An 18,134-nucleotide genomic window follows, 5' to 3' on the forward strand; every position below is an offset into this window, starting at 1 on the left:
TGAATGCAAAGGTGAGTAATGTGGCAGTTGAGGGAATAATTGGTATACATGGGGTGTTCAGTGGTGTAACTGGAAATGGTGAAGAGCTTGTAGATTTATGTGCTGAAAAAGGACTGATGATTGGGAATACCTGGTTTAAAAAGCGAGATATACATAAGTATAATTATGTAAGTAGGAGAGATGGCCAGAGAGCGTTATTGGATTACGTGTTAATTGACAGGCGTGCGAAAGAGAGACTTTTGGATGTTAATGTGCTGAGAGGTGCAACTGGAGGGATGTCTGATCATTATCTTGTGGAGGCTAAGGTGAAGATTTGTATGGGTTTTCAGAAAAGAAGAGTGAATGTTGGGGTGAAGAGGGTGGTGAGAGTAAGTGAGCTTGAGAAGGAGACCTGTGTGAGGAAGTACCAGGAGAGACTGAGTACAGAATGGAAAAAGGTGAGAACAATGGAAGTAAGGGGAGTGGGGGAGGAATGGGATGTATTTAGGGAATCAGTGATGGATTGCGCAAAAGATGCTTGTGGCATGAGAAGAGTGGGAGGTGGGTTGATTAGAAAGGGTAGTGAGTGGTGGGATGAAGAAGTAAGAGTATTAGTGAAAGAGAAGAGAGAGGCATTTGGACGATTTTTGCAGGGAAAAAATGCAATTGAGTGGGAGATGTATAAAAGAAAGAGACAGGAGGTCAAGAGAAAGGTGCAAGAGGTGAAAAAAAGGGCAAATGAGAGTTGGGGTGAGAGAGTATCATTAAATTTTAGGGAGAATAAAAAGATGTTCTGGAAGGAGGTAAATAAAGTGCGTAAGACAAGGGAGCAAATGGGAACTTCAGTGAAGGGCGCATATGGGGAGGTGTTAACAAGTAGTGGTGATGTGAGAAGGAGATGGAGTGAGTATTTTGAAGGTTTGTTGAATGTGTTTGATGATAGAGTGGCAGATATAGGGTGTTTTGGTCGAGGTGGTGTGCAAAGTGAGAGGGTTAGGGAAAAATGATTTGGTAGACAGAGAAGAGGTAGTGAAAGCTTTGCGGAAGATGAAAGCCGGCAAGGCAGCAGGTTTGGATGGTATTGCAGTGGAATTTATTAAAAAAGGTGGTGACTGTATTGTTGACTGGTTGGTAAGGTTATTTAATGTATGTATGACTCATGGTGAGGTGCCTGAGGATTGGCGGAATGCGTGCATAGTGCCATTGTACAAAGGCAAAGGGGATAAGAGTGAGTGCTCAAATTACAGAGGTATAAGTTTGTTGAGTATTCCTGGTAAATTATATGGGAGGGTATTGATTGAGAGGGTGAAGGCATGTACAGAGCATCAGATTGGGGAAGAGCAGTGTGGTTTCAGAAGTGGTAGAGGATGTGTGGATCAGGTGTTTGCTTTGAAGAATGTATGTGAGAAATACTTAGAAAAGCAAATGGATTTGTATGTAGCATTTATGGATCTGGAGAAGGCATATGATAGAGTTGATAGAGATGCTCTGTGGAAAGTATTATGAATATATGGTGTGGGAGGAAAGTTGTTAGAAACAGTGAAAAGTTTTTATCGATGATGTAAGGCATGTGTACGTGTAGGAAGAGAGGAAAGTGATTGGTTCTCAGTGAATGGAGGTTTGCGGCAGGGGTGTGTGATGTCTCCATGGTTGTTTAATTTGTTTATGGATGGGGTTGTTAGGGAGGTAAATGCAAGAGTTTTGGAAAGAGGGGCAAGTATGAAGTCTGTTGGGGATGAGAGAGCTTGGGAAGTGAGTCAGTTGTTGTTCGCTGATGATACAGCGCTGGTGGCTGATTCATGTGAGAAACTGCAGAAGCTGGTGACTGAGTTTGGAAAAGTGTGTGGAAGAAGAAAGTTAAGAGTAAATGTGAATAAGAGCAAGGTTATTAGGTACAGTAGGGTTGAGGGTCAAGTCAATTGGGAGGTGAGTTTGAATGGAGAAAAACTGGAGGAAGTGAAGTGTTTTAGATATCTGGGAGTGGATCTGTCAGCGGATGGAACCATGGAAGCGGAAGTGGATCATAGGGTGGGGGAGGGGGCGAAAATCCTGGGGGCCTTGAAGAATGTGTGGAAGTCGAGAACATTATCTCGGAAAGCAAAAATGGGTATGTTTGAAGGAATAGTGGTTCCAACAATGTTGTATGGTTGCGAGGCGTGGGCTATGGATAGAGTTGTGCGCAGGAGGATGGATGTGCTGGAAATGAGATGTTTGAGGACAATGTGTGGTGTGAGGTGGTTTGATCGAGTGAGTAACGTAAGGGTAAGAGAGATGTGTGGAAATAAAAAGAGCGTGGTTGAGAGAGCATAAGAGGGTGTTTTGAAGTGGTTTGGGCACATGGAGAGGATGAGTGAGGAAAGATTGACCAAGAGGATATATGTGTCGGAGGTGGAGGGAACAAGGAGAAGAGGGAGACCAAATTGGAGGTGGAAAGATGGAGTGAAAAAGATTTTGTGTGATCGGGGCCTGAACATGCAGAAGGGTGAAAGGAGGGCAAGAAATAGAGTGAATTTTAGCGATGTGGTATACCGGGGTTGACGTGCTGTCAGTGGATTGAAGCAAGGCATGTGAAGCGTCTGGGGTAAACCATGGAAAGCTGTGTAGGTATGTATATTTGCGTGTGTGGACGTATGTATATACATGTGTATGGGGGGGGGTTGGGCCATTCCTTTCGTCTGTTTCCTTGCGCTACCTCGCAAACGCGGGAGACAGCGACAAAGTATAATAAAAAAAAAAAAAATTATTTATTCTATTTGTTTATTATACTTTGTCTCCGGCGTTAGCGAGGTACCTCAAGGAAACTGTCAAAAGAACGGCTCTGCCCACCCACATACACATGTATATACATAAATGACCACTAATGCACATGTACATATGTATACATTTCATCGTATACATAAATATATATACGCAGTCATATACATATATACATATATGCATATTCATACATGTTGCCTTAATCCATTCCCACCGCCTTCCCACCACACATGAAATGACACCCAACTCCCCCGCATGCGCGCTAGGTAGCGCTAGGAAAACACAATTAAAGCCTCAGTCTCTAGCTGTCATGTGTAATGCACCGAAACCAAAGCTCCCTTTCCATATCTTTGCACCACAAAACTTTTCATGGTTTACCCCAGGGGCTTCACATGCCCTGGTTTAGTCCACTGACAACACCTCGACCCCAGCATACTGAATCGTTCCAGGTCACTCTATTCCTTGCAAGCCTTTCATCCCTTTGTATGTTCAGGCCCCGTTCACTGAAAATCTTTATCATTCCATGCTTCCACCTTCAATCTGGTCTCCCTCTTCTCCTCGTTCCCTCCAACTCTGACACATACATCCTCTTTGTCAATCTTTACTCATTCAATCTCTCCATGTGATCAACCTATTTCAATACACCCTCTTCAACTCTCTCAACCACAATCTTTCACTACTTAGTCGATCAAAACACCTCACGCCACATACAGTTCTCAAACATCTAATATATTCACATACATATATACAAATAGAAACCCTCAATCCTTATGATTAAACTTTGTAAAAGGGGAAACAGAAGAAGGAGTCACGCGGGGAGTGCGCATCTTCCTCGAAGGCTTAGACTGGGGTGTCCAAATGTGTGTGGATGTAGCGAAGATAAGAAAAAAAGGAGAGATAGAGAGTATGTTTGAGGAAAGGAACCTGGATGTTTTGGCTCTGATTGAAACGAAGCTCAAAAGAAAAGGGAAGAGTGATTTGGGAATGTTTTGGGAGTAAAGTCAGGGGTTGGTGAGAGGACAAGAGCAAGGGAAGGAGTAGCACTACTCCTGAAACATGAGTTGTGTGAGTGTGTGATAGAGTGTAAGAAAGTAAACTCTAGATTGATATTGGTAAACCTGAAAATGGATGGAAAGAGATGGGTGATTATTGGTGCATATGCACCTGGGCATGAGAAGAAAGATCATGAAAGGCAAGTGTTTTGGGAGCAGCTGAGTGAGTGTGTTAGCAGGTTTGATGCACGAGATCGGGTTATAGTGTTGGGTGATTTGAATGCAAAGGTGAGTGATGTGGCAGTTGAGGGAATAATTGGTGTGCATGGGGTGTTCAGTGTTGTAAATGGAAATGGTGAAGTGCTTTTAGATTTGTGCGCTGAAAAAGGACTAGTGATTGGGAATAGCTGGTTCAAAAAGAGAGATATACATAAGTATACGTAAGTAGGTTGGAGAGATGGCCAGAGAGCGTTGTTGGATTACGTGTTAATTGATAAGCGCGCGAAAAAGAGACTTTTTGATATTAATGTGCTTAGAGGTGCAACGGGAGAGATGTCTGATCATTGTTTTGTGGAGGCGAAGGTGAAGATTTGTAGAGGTTTTCAGAAAAGAATAGAAAATATTGGGGTGAACAGAGTGGTGAGAGTAAGAGAGCTTGAGAAGATGTGTGAGGAAGTACCAGTAAAGACTGAGTGCAGAATGGAAAAAGGTGAGAACAAAGGACGTAAGGGGAGTGGGTGAGGAATGGGATGCATGTAGGGAAGCAGTGATGGCTTGCGCAAAAGATGCTTGTGGCATGGTAAGAGTGGAAGGTGGGCACATTAGAAAGGGTAGTGAGTGGATTCGTTCACACTCAGTCTCTAGCTGTCATGTAATAATGCACCGAAACCACAGCTCCCTTTCCACATCCAGGCCCTACACACTTTGCATGGTTTACCCCAGACGCTTCACATGCCCTGGTTCAATCCATTGAGAGTACGTCGACCCCGGTATACCACATCGTTCCAATTCACTCTATTCCTTGCACGCCTTTCACCCTCCTGCATGTTCAGGCCCCGATCACTCAAAATCTTTTTCACTCCATCTTTCCACCACCAATTTGGGCTCCCACTTCTCCTCGTTCCCTCCACCTCTAACACATATATCCTCTTGGTCAATCTTTCCTCACTCATTCTCTCCATGTGACCAAACCACTTCAAAACACCCTCTTCTGCTCTCTCAACCACACACTTTTTATTTCCACACATCTCTCTCACCCTTACATTACTTACTCGATCAAACCACCTCACACCATATATTGTCCTCAAACATCTCATTTCCAGCACATCCACCCTCCTGCGCAAAACTCTTTCCATAGCCCACGCCTCGTAACCATACAACTTTGTTGGAACCACTATTCCTTCAAACATACCAATTTTTGCTTTCCGAGATAATGTTCTCGACTTCCAAACATTCTTCAAGGCTCCCAGAATTCTCGCCCCCTCCCCCACCCTATGATTCACTTCCGCTTCCATGGTTCCATTCGCTGCCAGATCCACTCCCAGATATCTAAAACACTTCACTTCCTACAGCTTTTCTCCATTCAAACTTACCTCCCAGTTGACTTGACCCTCAACCCTACTGTACCTAATAATCTTGCTCTTATTCACATTTACTCTGAACTTTCTTCTTTCACACACTTTACCAAACTCAGTCACCAGCTTCTGCAGTTTCTTACATGAATCAGCCACCAGCGCTGTATCATCAGCGAACAACAACTGACTCACTTTCCAAGCTCTCTCATCAACAACAGACTTCATACTTGCCCCTCTTTCCAAAACTCTTGCATTCACCTCCCCAACAACCCAATCCATAAACAAATTAAACTACCATGGAGACATCACACACCCCTGCCGCAAACCTACATTCACTGAGAACAAATCACTTTCCTCTCTTCCTACACGTACACATGCCTTACATCCTCGATAAAAACTTTTCACTGCTTCTAACAACTTGCCTCCACACCATATATTCTTAAAACCTTCCCCAGAGCATCTCTATCAATTCTATCATATGCGTTTTCCAGATCCATAAATGCTACATACAAATCCATTTGTTTTTCTAAGTATTTCTCACATACATTCTTCAAAACAAACACCTGATCCACACATCCTCTACCACTTCTGAAACCACACTGCTCTTCCCCAATCTGATGCTCTGTACATGCCCTCAACCTCTCAATCAATACCCTCCCATATAATTTACCAGGAATACTCAACAAACTTATACCTCTGTAATTTGAGGAATCACTCTTATCCCCTTTGCCTTTGTACAATGGCACTATGCACGCATTCCGTCAATCCTCAGGCACCTCACAATGAATCATACATACATTAAATAACCTTATCAACCAGTCAACAATACAGTCACGCCCTTTTTTAATAAATTCCACTGCAATACCATCCAAACCTGCTGCTTTGCCGGCTTTCATCTTCCGTAAAGCTTTTACTACCTCTTCTCTATTTACCAAATCATTTTCCCTAACCCTCTCACTTTGCACACCACCTCGACCAAGACACCCCACATCTGCCACTCTATCATGACACACATTCAACAAACCTTCAAAATACTCACTCCATCTTCTAACATCCCCTGCTTGTTATCACCTCCCAATCAGCCCCCTTCACTGAAGTTCCTATTTGCTCCCTTGTCTTACGCACTTTATTTACCTCCTTCCAAAACATCTTTTTATTCTCCCTGAAATGTAATGATACTCTCTCACCCCAACTCTCATTTGCCCTTTTTTTCACCTCTTGCACCTTTCTCTTCACCTCCTGCCTCTTTCTTTTATACCTCTCCCACTCATTTGCAGTTTTTCCCTGCAAAAATCGTCCAAATGCCTCTCTCTTCTCTTTCACTAATAATCTTACTTCTTCATCCCACCACTCACTACCTTTTCTAATCAACCCACCTCCCACACTTCTCATGCCAAAAGCATGTTTTGCGCAAGCCATCACTGATTCCCTAAACACATCCCATTCCTCCCCCACTCTCCTTACCTCCTTTGTTCTCACCTTTTTCCATTCTGTACTCAGTTTCTCCTGGTACTTCCTCACACAAGTCTCCTTCCCAAGCTCACTTACTCTCACCACTCTCTTCACCCCAACATTCTCTCTTCTTTTCTGAAAACTCCCACAAATCTTCACCTTCGCTTCCAGAAGATAATGATCAGACATCCATCCAGTTACACCTCTCAGCACATTAACATCCAAAAGTTTCTCTTACGTGCGTCTATCAATTAACACGTAATCCAATAAAGCTCTCTGGCTATCTCTCCTACTTACATACGTATACTTATGTATATCTCGCTTTTTAAACCAGGTATTCCTAATCACCAGTCCTTTTTCAGCACGTAAATCAAAAAGCTCTTCACCATTTCCATTTACAACACTGAACCCTCCATGTATACCAATTATTTCCTCAACTGCCACATTACTCACCTTTGCATTCAAATCACCCATCACTATAACCCGGTCTTGTACATCAAAACCACTAACACACTCATTAAGCTGCTCCCAAAAAACTTGCCTCTCATGATCTTTCTTCTCATGCCCAGGTGCATATGCACCAATACTCACCCATCTCTCTCCATCAACTTTCAGTTTTACTCATATGAATCTAGAATTTACTTTCTCACACTCTATCACATACTCCCACAACTCCTGATTCAGGAGTAGTGCTACTCCTTCCTTTGCTCTTGTCCTCTCACTAACCCCTGACTTTACTCCCAAGACATTCCCAAACCACTCTTCCACTTTATCCTTTATCTTCGTTTCACTCAGAGCCAAAACATCCAGGTTCCTTTCCTCAAACATACTACCTATCTCTCCTTTTTTCTCCTCTTGGTTACATCCACACACATTTAGACACCCCAATCTGAGCCTTCGAGGAGGATGAGCACTCTTCGCGTGACTCTAAAATGGGAAACAGGATTCTAAAATGGGAAACAGAAGGATTCACGCGGGGAGTGCTCATCCTCCTTGTAGGCTCAGATTGTGGTGTCTAAATGTGTTTGGATGTAACCAAGATGTGAAAAAAGGAGAGAAAGGTAGTATGTTTGAGGAAAGGTACCTGGATGTTTTGGCTCTGAGTGAAACGAAGCTCAAGGTTAAAGGGGAAAAGTGGTTTGGACATGTCTTGGGAGTAAAGTCAGGGGTTAGTGAGAGGACAAGAGCAAGGGAAGGAGTACCACAACTCCTGAATCAGGAGTTGTGGGAGTATGTGATAGAATGTAAGAAAGTAAATTCTAGATTGATATGAGTAAAACGGAAAGTGGATGGAGAGAGATGGGTGTTTATTGGTGCATATGCACCTTGGCATGACAAGAAAGATCATGAGAGGCAAGTGTTTTGGGATTAGCTGAATGAGTGTGTTAGTGGTTTTGATGCAGAGGGCCTGGTTATAGTGATGGGTGATTTGAATGCAAAGGTTAGTAATTTGGCAGTTGAGGGAATAATTTTTTATAAATGGGGTGTTCAGTGCTGTAAATGGAAATGATGAAGAGATTTAAGATTTATGAGGTGAAAAGGTCTGTTGATTGGGAATACCTGGTTTAAAAAGCGAGATATACATAAGTAAACGTATGTAAGTAGGAGCGATGGCCAGAGAGTGTTATTGGACTGTGTTAATTGACAGGCGCGCGAAAGAGAGACTTTTGGATGTTAATGTGGTGAGAGATGCAACTGGAGGGATGTCTGATCATTATCTTATGGCGGCGAAGGTGAAGATTTGTATGGGTTTTCAGAAAAGAGCAGTGAATGTTGGGGTGAATAGGGTGGTGAGAGAAAGTGAGCTTGGGAAGGAGACTTGGGTGATGAAGTACAAGGAGAGACTGAGTACAGAAGGGAAAAAGGTGAGAACAAAGGAGGTAAGGGGAGTGGGGGAGGAATGGAATGTATTTAGGGAAGCAGTGATAGCTTCGCAAAAGATGCTTGTGGCATGAGAAGCGTGGGTGGTGGGTTGATTAGAAAGGGTAGTGAGTGGTAGGATGAAGAAGTAAGATTATTAGTGAAAGAGAATAGAGGGGCATTTGGACGATTTTTGCAGGGAAAAACTGCAAATGAGTGGAAGATGTATAAAAGGAAGAGACAGGAGGTCAAGAGAAAGGTGCACAAGGTGGAAAAGAAGGCAAATGAGAGGTGGGGTGAGATAGTACCATTAAATTTTCGGGAGAATAAAAAGATATTCTGGAAGGAGGTAAAAAAAGTGCGTAAGACAATGGGAACTTCAGTGAAGGTGGCAAATGGGGAGGTGATAACAAGTAGTGGTGATGTGAGAAGGAGATGGAGTGAGTATTTTGAAGGTGTGTTGAATGTGTTTGATGATAGAGTGGCAGATATAGGGTGTTTTGATGGAGGTGGTGTGCAGAGTGAGAGGGTTAAGGAAAATGATTTGGTAAACAGAGAAGAGGTAGTAAAAGCTTTGCGGAAGATGAAAGCCGGCAAGGCAGCAGGTTTGGATGGTATTGCAGTGGAATTTATTAAAAAAGTGGGCGACTGTATTGTTGACTCGTTGGTAAGGTTATTTAATGTATGTACGACTCATGGTGAGGTGCCTGAGAATTGGCGGAATGAGTGCATAGTGCCATTGTACAAAGGCAAAGGGGATAAGAGTGAGTGCTCAAATTACAGAAGTGTAATTTTGTTGAGTATTCCTGGTAAATTATATGGGAGGGTATTGGTTGAGAGGGTGAAGGCATGTACTGAGTATCAGATTGGGGAAGAGCATTGTTTTATCAGAATTGGTAGAGGATGTGTGGATAAGGTGCTTGCTTTGTAGAATGTATGTGAAAAATACTTAGAAAAGCAAGTGGATTTGTATGTAGCATTTATGGATCTGGAGAAGGCATATGATAGAGTTTATAGAGTTGCTTTGTGGAAGGTATTAAGAATATATGGTGTGGGAGGCAAGTTGTTAAAAGCAGTGAAAAGTTTTATCGAGGATGTAATGCATGTGTACGTGTGGGAAGAGAGGAAAGTGATTGGTTGTCAGTGAATGTAGGTTTCCGGCAGGGGTGTGTGATGTCTCCATGGTTGTTTAATTTGTTTATGGATGGGCTTGTTAGGGAGGTGAATGCAAGAGTTTTGGAAAGAGGGGCAATTATGAAGTCTGTTGTGGATGAGAGAGCTTGGGAAGTGAGTCAGTTGTTGTTCGCTGATGATACAGCACTGGTGGCTGATTCATGTGAGAAACTGCAGAAGCTGGTGACTGAGTTTGGTAAAGTGTGTGAAAGAAGAAATTAGGAGTAAATGTGCATAAGAGCAAGGTTATTAGGTACAGTAGGGTTGAGGGTCAAGTCAATTGGGAGGTAAGTTTGAATGGAGAAAAACTGGAAGTAGTAAAGTGTTTTAGATATCTGGGAGTGGATCTTTTAGCGGATGGAACCATGGAAGCGGAAGTGAATCATAGGGTGGGTTAGGGGGCGAAAATCGTAGGAGCCTTGAAGAATGTGTGAAAGTCGAGAACATAATCTCGAAAAGTGAAAATGGGTATGTTTGAAGGAATAGTGGTTCCAACAATGTTGTATGGTTGCTAGGCGTGGGCTATTGATAGAGTTATGCGCAGGAGGGTGGATGTGCTGGAAATGAGATGTTTGATGACAATATGTGGTGTGAGGTGGTCTGACCGAGTAAGTAATGTAAGGGTAAGAGAGATGTGTGGAAATAAAAAGAGTGTGGTTGAGAGAGCAGAAGAGGGTGTTTTTAAATTGTTTGGGCACATGGAGAGAATGAGTGAGGAAAGATTGTCCAAGAGGATATATGTGTTGGAGGTGGAGGGAACGAGGAGAAGTGGGAGACCAAATTGAAGGTGGAAAGATGGAGTGAAAAAAATTCTGAGTGATCGGGGCCTGAACATGCAGGAGGGTGAAAGGCGGGCAAGGAATAGAGTGAATTGGATCGATGTGGTATACTGGGATCAACGTGCTGTCAATGGATTAAATCAGGGCATGTTAAGCGTCTGGGGTAAACCATGGAAAGTTGTGTGGGGCCTGGATGTGGAAAGGGAGCTATGTTTTTGGGCATTACTGCATGATAGCTAGAGACTTAGTGTGAACGAATGGGGCCTTTGTTGTCTTTTCCTAGCGCTACCTCGCACACATGAGGGGGGGAGGAGGATGTTATTCCATGTATGGCGAGGTGGCGATGGAAGTGAATGAGGGCAGACACTGTGAATTGTGTGCATGTGTATATACGTATATGTTTGTGTGTGTATATATATGTGTACATTGAGATGTATGGGTATGTATATTTGCGCGTGTGGACGTGTATGTATATACATGTGTATGTGTTTGGGTTGGGCCATTCTTTCGTCTGTTTCCTTACGCTACCTCGCAAACGCGGAAGACAGTGACAAAGCAAAATAGATAAATATATATATATATATATATATATATATATATATATATATATATATATATATATATATATATATATATATTCACTGAGAACCAGTCACTTTCCTCTCTTCCTACACGTGCATATGCCTTACATCCTCGATAAAAACTCTTCACTGCTTTTAACAACTTGCCTCCCACACCATATATTCTTAGTACCTTCCACAGAGCATCTCTATCAACTCTATCATATGCATTCTCCAGGTCCATAAATGCTACATAAAAATCCATTTGCTTTTCTAAATGTTTCTCACATACATTCTTCAGAGCAAACACCTGATCCACACATCCTCTACCACTTCTGAAACCACACTGCTCTTCCACAGTCTGATGCTATGTACACGCCTTCACCCTCTCAATCAAAACCTCCCATATAATTTACCAGGAATACTCAACAAACTTATTACTCTGTAATTTGAGCAATCACTCTTATCCCCTTTGCCTTTGTACAATGGCACTATGGAAGCATTCCGCCAATCCTCAGGCACCTCACCATGAATCATACATACATTAAATAACCTTACCAACCAATCAACAATATTGTCACCCCCTTTTTTAATAAATTCCACTCCAATATCATCCAAACCTGCTGCCTTGTCGGCTTTCATCTTCCGTAAAGCTTTTACTACCTCTTCTCTGTTTACTAAATCATTTTCCCTAACCCTCTCACTTTGCACACCACCTCGACTAAAAAAAACTATATTCTGCCACACTGTCATCAAACACATTCATCAAACCTCCATGGTTGTTTAATTTGTTTATGGATGGGCTAGTTAGGGAGGTGAATGCAAGAGTTTTGGAAAGAGGGGCAAGTATGAAGTCTGTTGTGGATGAGAGAGCTTGGGAAGTGAGTCAGTTGTTGTTCGCTGGTGATACAGCGCTGGTGGCTGATTCGTGTAAGAAACTACAGAAGCTGGTGACTGAGTTTGGTAAAGTGTATGAAAGAAGAAAGTTAAGAGTAAATGTGAATGATAGCACGGTTATTAGTTACAGTAGGGTTGAGGGTCAAGTCAATTGGGAGGTAAGTTTGAATGGATAAAAACTGCCGGAAGTAAAGTCTTTTAGATATCTGGGAGTGGATCTGGCAGCGGATGGAACCATGGAAACGGAAGTGAATCATAGGGTGGAGGAGGGGACGAAAATCCTGAGAGCCTTGAAGAATGTTTGGAAGTGGAGAACATTATCTCGGAAAGCAGAAATGGCTATGTTTAAAGGAATAGTGGTTACAACAATGTTGTATGGTTGCGAGTCGTGGGCTATGGATAGAGTTGTGCGCAGGAGGGTAGATGTGCTGGAAATAAGATGTTTGAAGACAATATGTGGTGTGAGGTGGTTTGACCGAGTAAGTAATGTAAGGGTAAGAGAGATGTGTGGAAATAAAAAGAGTGTGGTTGAGAGAGCAGAAGAGGGTGTTTTGAAATGGTTTGGGCACATGGAGAGAATGAGTGAGGAAAGATTGACCAAGAGGATATATGTGTCGGAGGTGGAGGGAACGAGGAGAAGTGGGAGACCAAATTGGAGGTGGAAAGATGGAGTGAAAAAGATTTTGTGTGATCGGGGCCTGAACATGCAGGAGGGTGAAAGGAGGGCAAGGAATAGAGTGAATTGGAGCGATGTGGTATACCGGGGTTGACGTGCTGTCAGTGGATTGAATCAAGGCATGGTGAAGCGTCTGGGGTAAACCATGGAAAGCTGTGTAGGTATGTATATTTGCGTGTGTGGACGCATGTATATACATGTGTATGGGGAGGGGGTGGTTGGGCCATTTCTTTCGTCTGTTTCCTTGCGCTACCTCGCAAACGCGGGAGACAGCGACAAAGTATAAAAGAAAAAAAAATATATATATATATATATATATATATATATATATATATATATATATATATATATATATATATATATATATATATATATATATATGTGTACATTGAGATGTATAGGTATGCATATTTGCGTGTTTGGACGTGTATGTATATACATGTGTATGGGGGTGGGTTCGGCCACTTCTTTCGTCTGTTTCCTTGCGCTACCTCGCAAACGCGGGAGATAGCGACAAAGCAAAATAAATGAATAATGTATATATATATATATATATATATATATATATATATATATATATATAGATAGATAGATAGATAGATAGATAGATAGATAGATAGATAGATAGATAGATATCCCTGGGGATAGGGGAGAAAGAATACTTCCCACGTATTCCCTGCGTGTCGTAGAAGGCGACTAAAAGGGAAAGGGGCGGGAGGCTTTAAATCCTCCCATCTCTTTTTTTTTTTTTTAAATTTCCCAAAGAAGTAACAGAGAAGGGGGCCAGGTGAGAATATTCCCTGAAAGGCCCAGTCCTCTGTTCTTAACGCTACCTCGCTAATGCGGGAAATGGCGAACAGTTTGAAAATATATATCTTATATATATATATATATATATATATATATATATATATATATATATATATATATATATATATATATATATATATATATATATATATATATATATATGAATGTTAATTGAGTCTAACATAAAAATACCAGTCTGCCGAAACTATGAAACAGTACTGCTTTTACAAGGAATTCTGTAAACACACTCCGCAGAATTTTTTGGCTAGTTTTTGATTAAGTTCTTCTTTATAGTGTTTTTATTGTTGAAAGCAACATTTACATTAAAGCATTTAAACAATCTTGGGAGCAACGTAAATTTATCACTTAAAGGGAGCACCAGTATTTAGTAATCTTTACATGCAATGCTTTATTTTCTTGTGTGGGCTTTAGTTCTCTTGACTACTCAAAGGGGACTAATTACAAGTGTTGTGTCTTCCTGTCTTAAAACAAAAAGGATATATCTGTCAATCACGATTTAGTTTCTGCCTGCTGATACAGGGACACGAGACTCTTGAATTGTATTCTCCTATAGCAAACATTTACCGGAGTATTCTTCTGATCTCTTATTCTTTGCGGACACTTCCTATGTACATGTTTTAGATATAACCTTATCATCCATCTCAACCACAAATATTCTCATGGGTGCATACAGGAGGCAGACATCGGCCTCGGTCCCTTCGGGATCAGTTCCAGCCGTGCAGAGTTTGTGGAGTTTATGTGGCCAATATTCATAGCATACTCCTGGATCCTGGCTGGTCGTGGGCGACCAGAGGTGGACCCTTGGAGCTTTCTGCTGCCTCTCTCCCCTTTAGTGTGGACGTTCATCCTGACGGCGCTGCTGGCCATGGCCACTGCAGTGTTCCTGTTGACTTCATACTTTACGCAAGGCTCTGATAGTCCAAGAAATAAAAACATAGAGACGTTCAGCTTGGTTCGCATTTTGTTCCAGCAAGGTAGGTACACCTTTCTCTTATTATTATCGTATATTGTTTATGGAAACTACGTAGGCGAGCTTTATATTCTTTTATGTTGTCATGCATATATTCATGTCATAATCATCTCATCATTTACTGGTACGAAGGATGGACATACTATTCACCGTGTGTATTATCATACTCAGGTTCAGTATCCTTACAAAAGTCCAACATATGCTAGAGTACGTTATCATAGAATCAGGTAATAAAGATATCTGGACTTGAAGTAATGACAGTGGTATGTGCGCCAAGTGACCGAATAATAAACATGATGTCTTTGCTGTACAGAGACGGGTCTAGATATTATCGTAGGAATTACAGACGAGCAGTCGTCTTTGTACTGTTGTTAAGATACATTGTGGTGATTTCAGGGATTATGTTAACAAAAGTACTGACCAGCGCTCTGTAAATGAAGAATGAACGTTATTTTCTTTACTCTTTATTGCAAAGAATTACAAAGGAATTCAAATTGTAACAGATCACTGGGTCGTTTCGAGGTCGCTAGTGTTTGCGAAAGATATCAGAAACTCACAGATTCTTGTAGTCAAAGTTAAAGGGAAATATACACAATTCTAAATAAATAACCATCAAACTGTCATTGTGATTAATGAGGTACAAATAAAGTAAGTCACTGACCTAAAGCGAAATAAGTATGTTTGAAATACTGCTTTCAACGCCTCTAATTAACAGATCGTTCCATATGTTAAAACTTCTGTTGAAGAAAATGTATTTCACCTAATTCAAGGTAAAAACATTTGCCCAGGAGTTGGGGACTTTACTACGATTATAATCAGAAGAATCAAGTCTTTCGTGGATTCATAGATTAAAATTATCAGTTTCTGATATTTTGAATCCGTGTTCGATCACCTCTTAACCTTGCCTTTTCTAAGTTAGATAGATACAAGTCATTTAATCGGTTCTCAGAGGATTTGCTCTCCAGCCTGAGAATCATCTTGGTAACTCGACGCTGTGATCTCTCCAGTCTGGCCGTTAGGTAGAATTGCCAAATCTGAACACAATATACAAGATAGAGACGAACCAATGAAATGTAAAGAGGGAGGAGGATGGAGTAAATATTTCACATGGAATGTATGGATACGAAAACCATTTCTTGTATCAAGGTAGGTAACAAAAATGATAATTTTGTCTATCTATTGTGGTAAGAGGAACAAAAGAAGAGAAAGTGAAGAATAGAAAATGGGAGAGAAAATAACTTAAAAAGATGTTTGAAAATACTCTTGATTGCATTACGGCTACGATGATGACGCGTACATGTTCTACGTACGGTAGATGATAAGGTTGATAGGAATAATATAGGGCAATGTAGTTAAACGTGTTTACTGTATAGGGTGAACAAAACTTCTAAAGACATACAGAAATGTCATGATTTGTATGTTTGAGGCTAAAGAGTTTTAGAAAAGGATGTTATTGAATTGGTCGTTGGTTGATGTTCAGTAGATATGAATTCAACAATAAGGTAAACGATTGTGTGGTTATCGCATTATCGTTTAAACAATGATCGTGCTGAACATAATGTGGACTAGCGTTCTACAATCGAAAAGCAAAGTTTATGTAGCGCACTTGACACTGGAGGAGAATAAATTGGGGATGTCTTGATATGCTTCATTCACCAATAAACAGGCATGCAAATGGCGAGAAAGTTGGAAACAATTGATATATATCTGCGTTGCCTACGATGATCAGTGAGAAAAATGATATGTAAGGAAGAATATATGTCAGAAAAGGTAAATATATTCACACAGGAATATGCTTCATTGTCCTCCTCCAACAGACTATTTAGTGGTTGGAGGTGGCTGGAGGTGGTGGGAGCGGCTGGTGTTGGGGGTGTGGATGATGATGACGCTGGTGTTAACACGGAGCTACGCCGGCAACCTCATGTCCCTCCTGGCCGTGAGACACATCCCACAACCTTACCACACCCTCAGGGATGTGTTAGATGACCCAGCTGTGACCATGATATGGGAATCCAACTATACTAATGTACAGTATTTTCGGGTAAGTACAGCAGAAGAAATTACGTCATTCAAACTAAACATACATCATTGAATACGTATTCCATTACGTCATAACATTATGATCCCCAAGTATATTGCATCATCTTCGAGTGAAAAAAATATATTTAGGAAACAGTTCATCTGTTCCTAAACTATAAGATGATTGCACTTCTCTTGTTTTAACGTGTGCACTGCTGGATGATGATCTATTATATGCCAAGTCGTCCCCGTTTAGATACTCACACATGAAAATATTTCGGTATTTTCAATACGTATATATATATATATATATATATATATATATATATATATATATATATATATATGATTTTTTTTTCTTGCTTTGTCGCTGTCTCCCGGGTTTGCGAGGTAGCGCAAGGAAACAGACGAAAGAAATGGCCCAAACCACTCCCATACACAATGTATACACACACACACGTCCACACACGCAAATATACATACCTATACATCTCAATGTACACATATATATACATACACAGATACATACATATATACCCATGCACACAATTCACACTGTCTGCCCCCATTCACTCCCATCGCCACCTCGCCACACATGGAATACCATCCCCCTCCCCCCTCATGTGTGCGAGGTAGCACTAGGAAAAGATAACAAAGGCCCCATTTGTTCACACTCAGTCCCCAGCTGCCACGCAATAATGCCCGAAACCACAGCTCCCTTTCCACAACCAGGCCCCACACAACTTTCCATGGTTTACTCCAGACGCTTCACATGCCCTGATTCAATCCACTGACAGCACGTCAACTCCGGTAGACCACATCGATCCAATTCACTCTATTCCTTGCCCTCCTTTCACCCTCCTGCATGTTCAGGCCCCGATCACACAAAATCTTTTTCACTCCATCTTTCCACCTCCAATTTGGTCTCCCACTTCTCCTCGTTCCCTCCACCTCCGACACATATATCCTCTTGGTCAATCTTTCCTCACACATTCTCTCCATGTGCCCAAACCATTTCAAAACACCCTCTTCTGCTCTCTCAACCACGCTCTTTTTATTTCCACACATATCTCTTACCCTTACATTGCTTACGCGATCAAAACACCTCACACCACACATTGTCCTCAAACATCTCATTTCCAGCACATCCACCCTCCTGCGCACAACTCTATCCATAGCCCACGCCTCGCAACCATACAACATTGATGGAACCACTATTCCTTCAAACATACCCATTTTTGCTTTCCGAGATAATGTTCTCGACTTCCACGCATTCTTCAAGGCTCCCAGGATTTTCGCCCCCTCCCCCACCCTATGATCCACTTCCGCTTCCATGGTTCCATCCGCTGCCAGATCCACTCCCAGATATCTAAAACACTTCACTTCCTCCAGTTTTTCTCCATTCAAACTTACCTCCCAATCAACTTGACCCTCAACCCTACTGTAACTAATAACCTTACTCTTATTCACATTTACTCTCAGCTTTCTTCTTTCTCACACTTTACCAAACTCAGTCACCAGCTTTCACAGTTTCTCACACGAATAAGCCACCAGCGCTGTATCATCAGCGAACAACAACTGACTCACTTCCCAAGCTCTCTCATCCACAGCAAAG

General features: G+C 41.6%; 1 protein-coding gene across 1 annotated transcript in view; it reads left to right on the forward strand.

Moving 5' to 3' along the window:
- LOC139753936 (probable glutamate receptor) overlaps positions 1 to 16,691 on the forward strand; it is a 48,937-nt gene extending 32,246 nt beyond the window's left edge. The window contains exons 2-4 of the mRNA XM_071670896.1: positions 14,152 to 14,504; positions 16,318 to 16,541; positions 16,632 to 16,691. Of these exons, the coding sequence (XP_071526997.1) occupies positions 14,152 to 14,504; positions 16,318 to 16,541; positions 16,632 to 16,691 (637 nt within the window). The remainder of the gene's footprint in view (positions 1 to 14,151; positions 14,505 to 16,317; positions 16,542 to 16,631) is intronic.
- The last annotated feature ends 1,443 nt before the right edge of the window (positions 16,692 to 18,134 follow it).

Source organism: Panulirus ornatus, chromosome 16 (assembly GCF_036320965.1).
Source record: "Panulirus ornatus isolate Po-2019 chromosome 16, ASM3632096v1, whole genome shotgun sequence".
In the NCBI taxonomy this organism is placed as follows: Eukaryota; Metazoa; Arthropoda; class Malacostraca; order Decapoda; family Palinuridae; genus Panulirus; species Panulirus ornatus.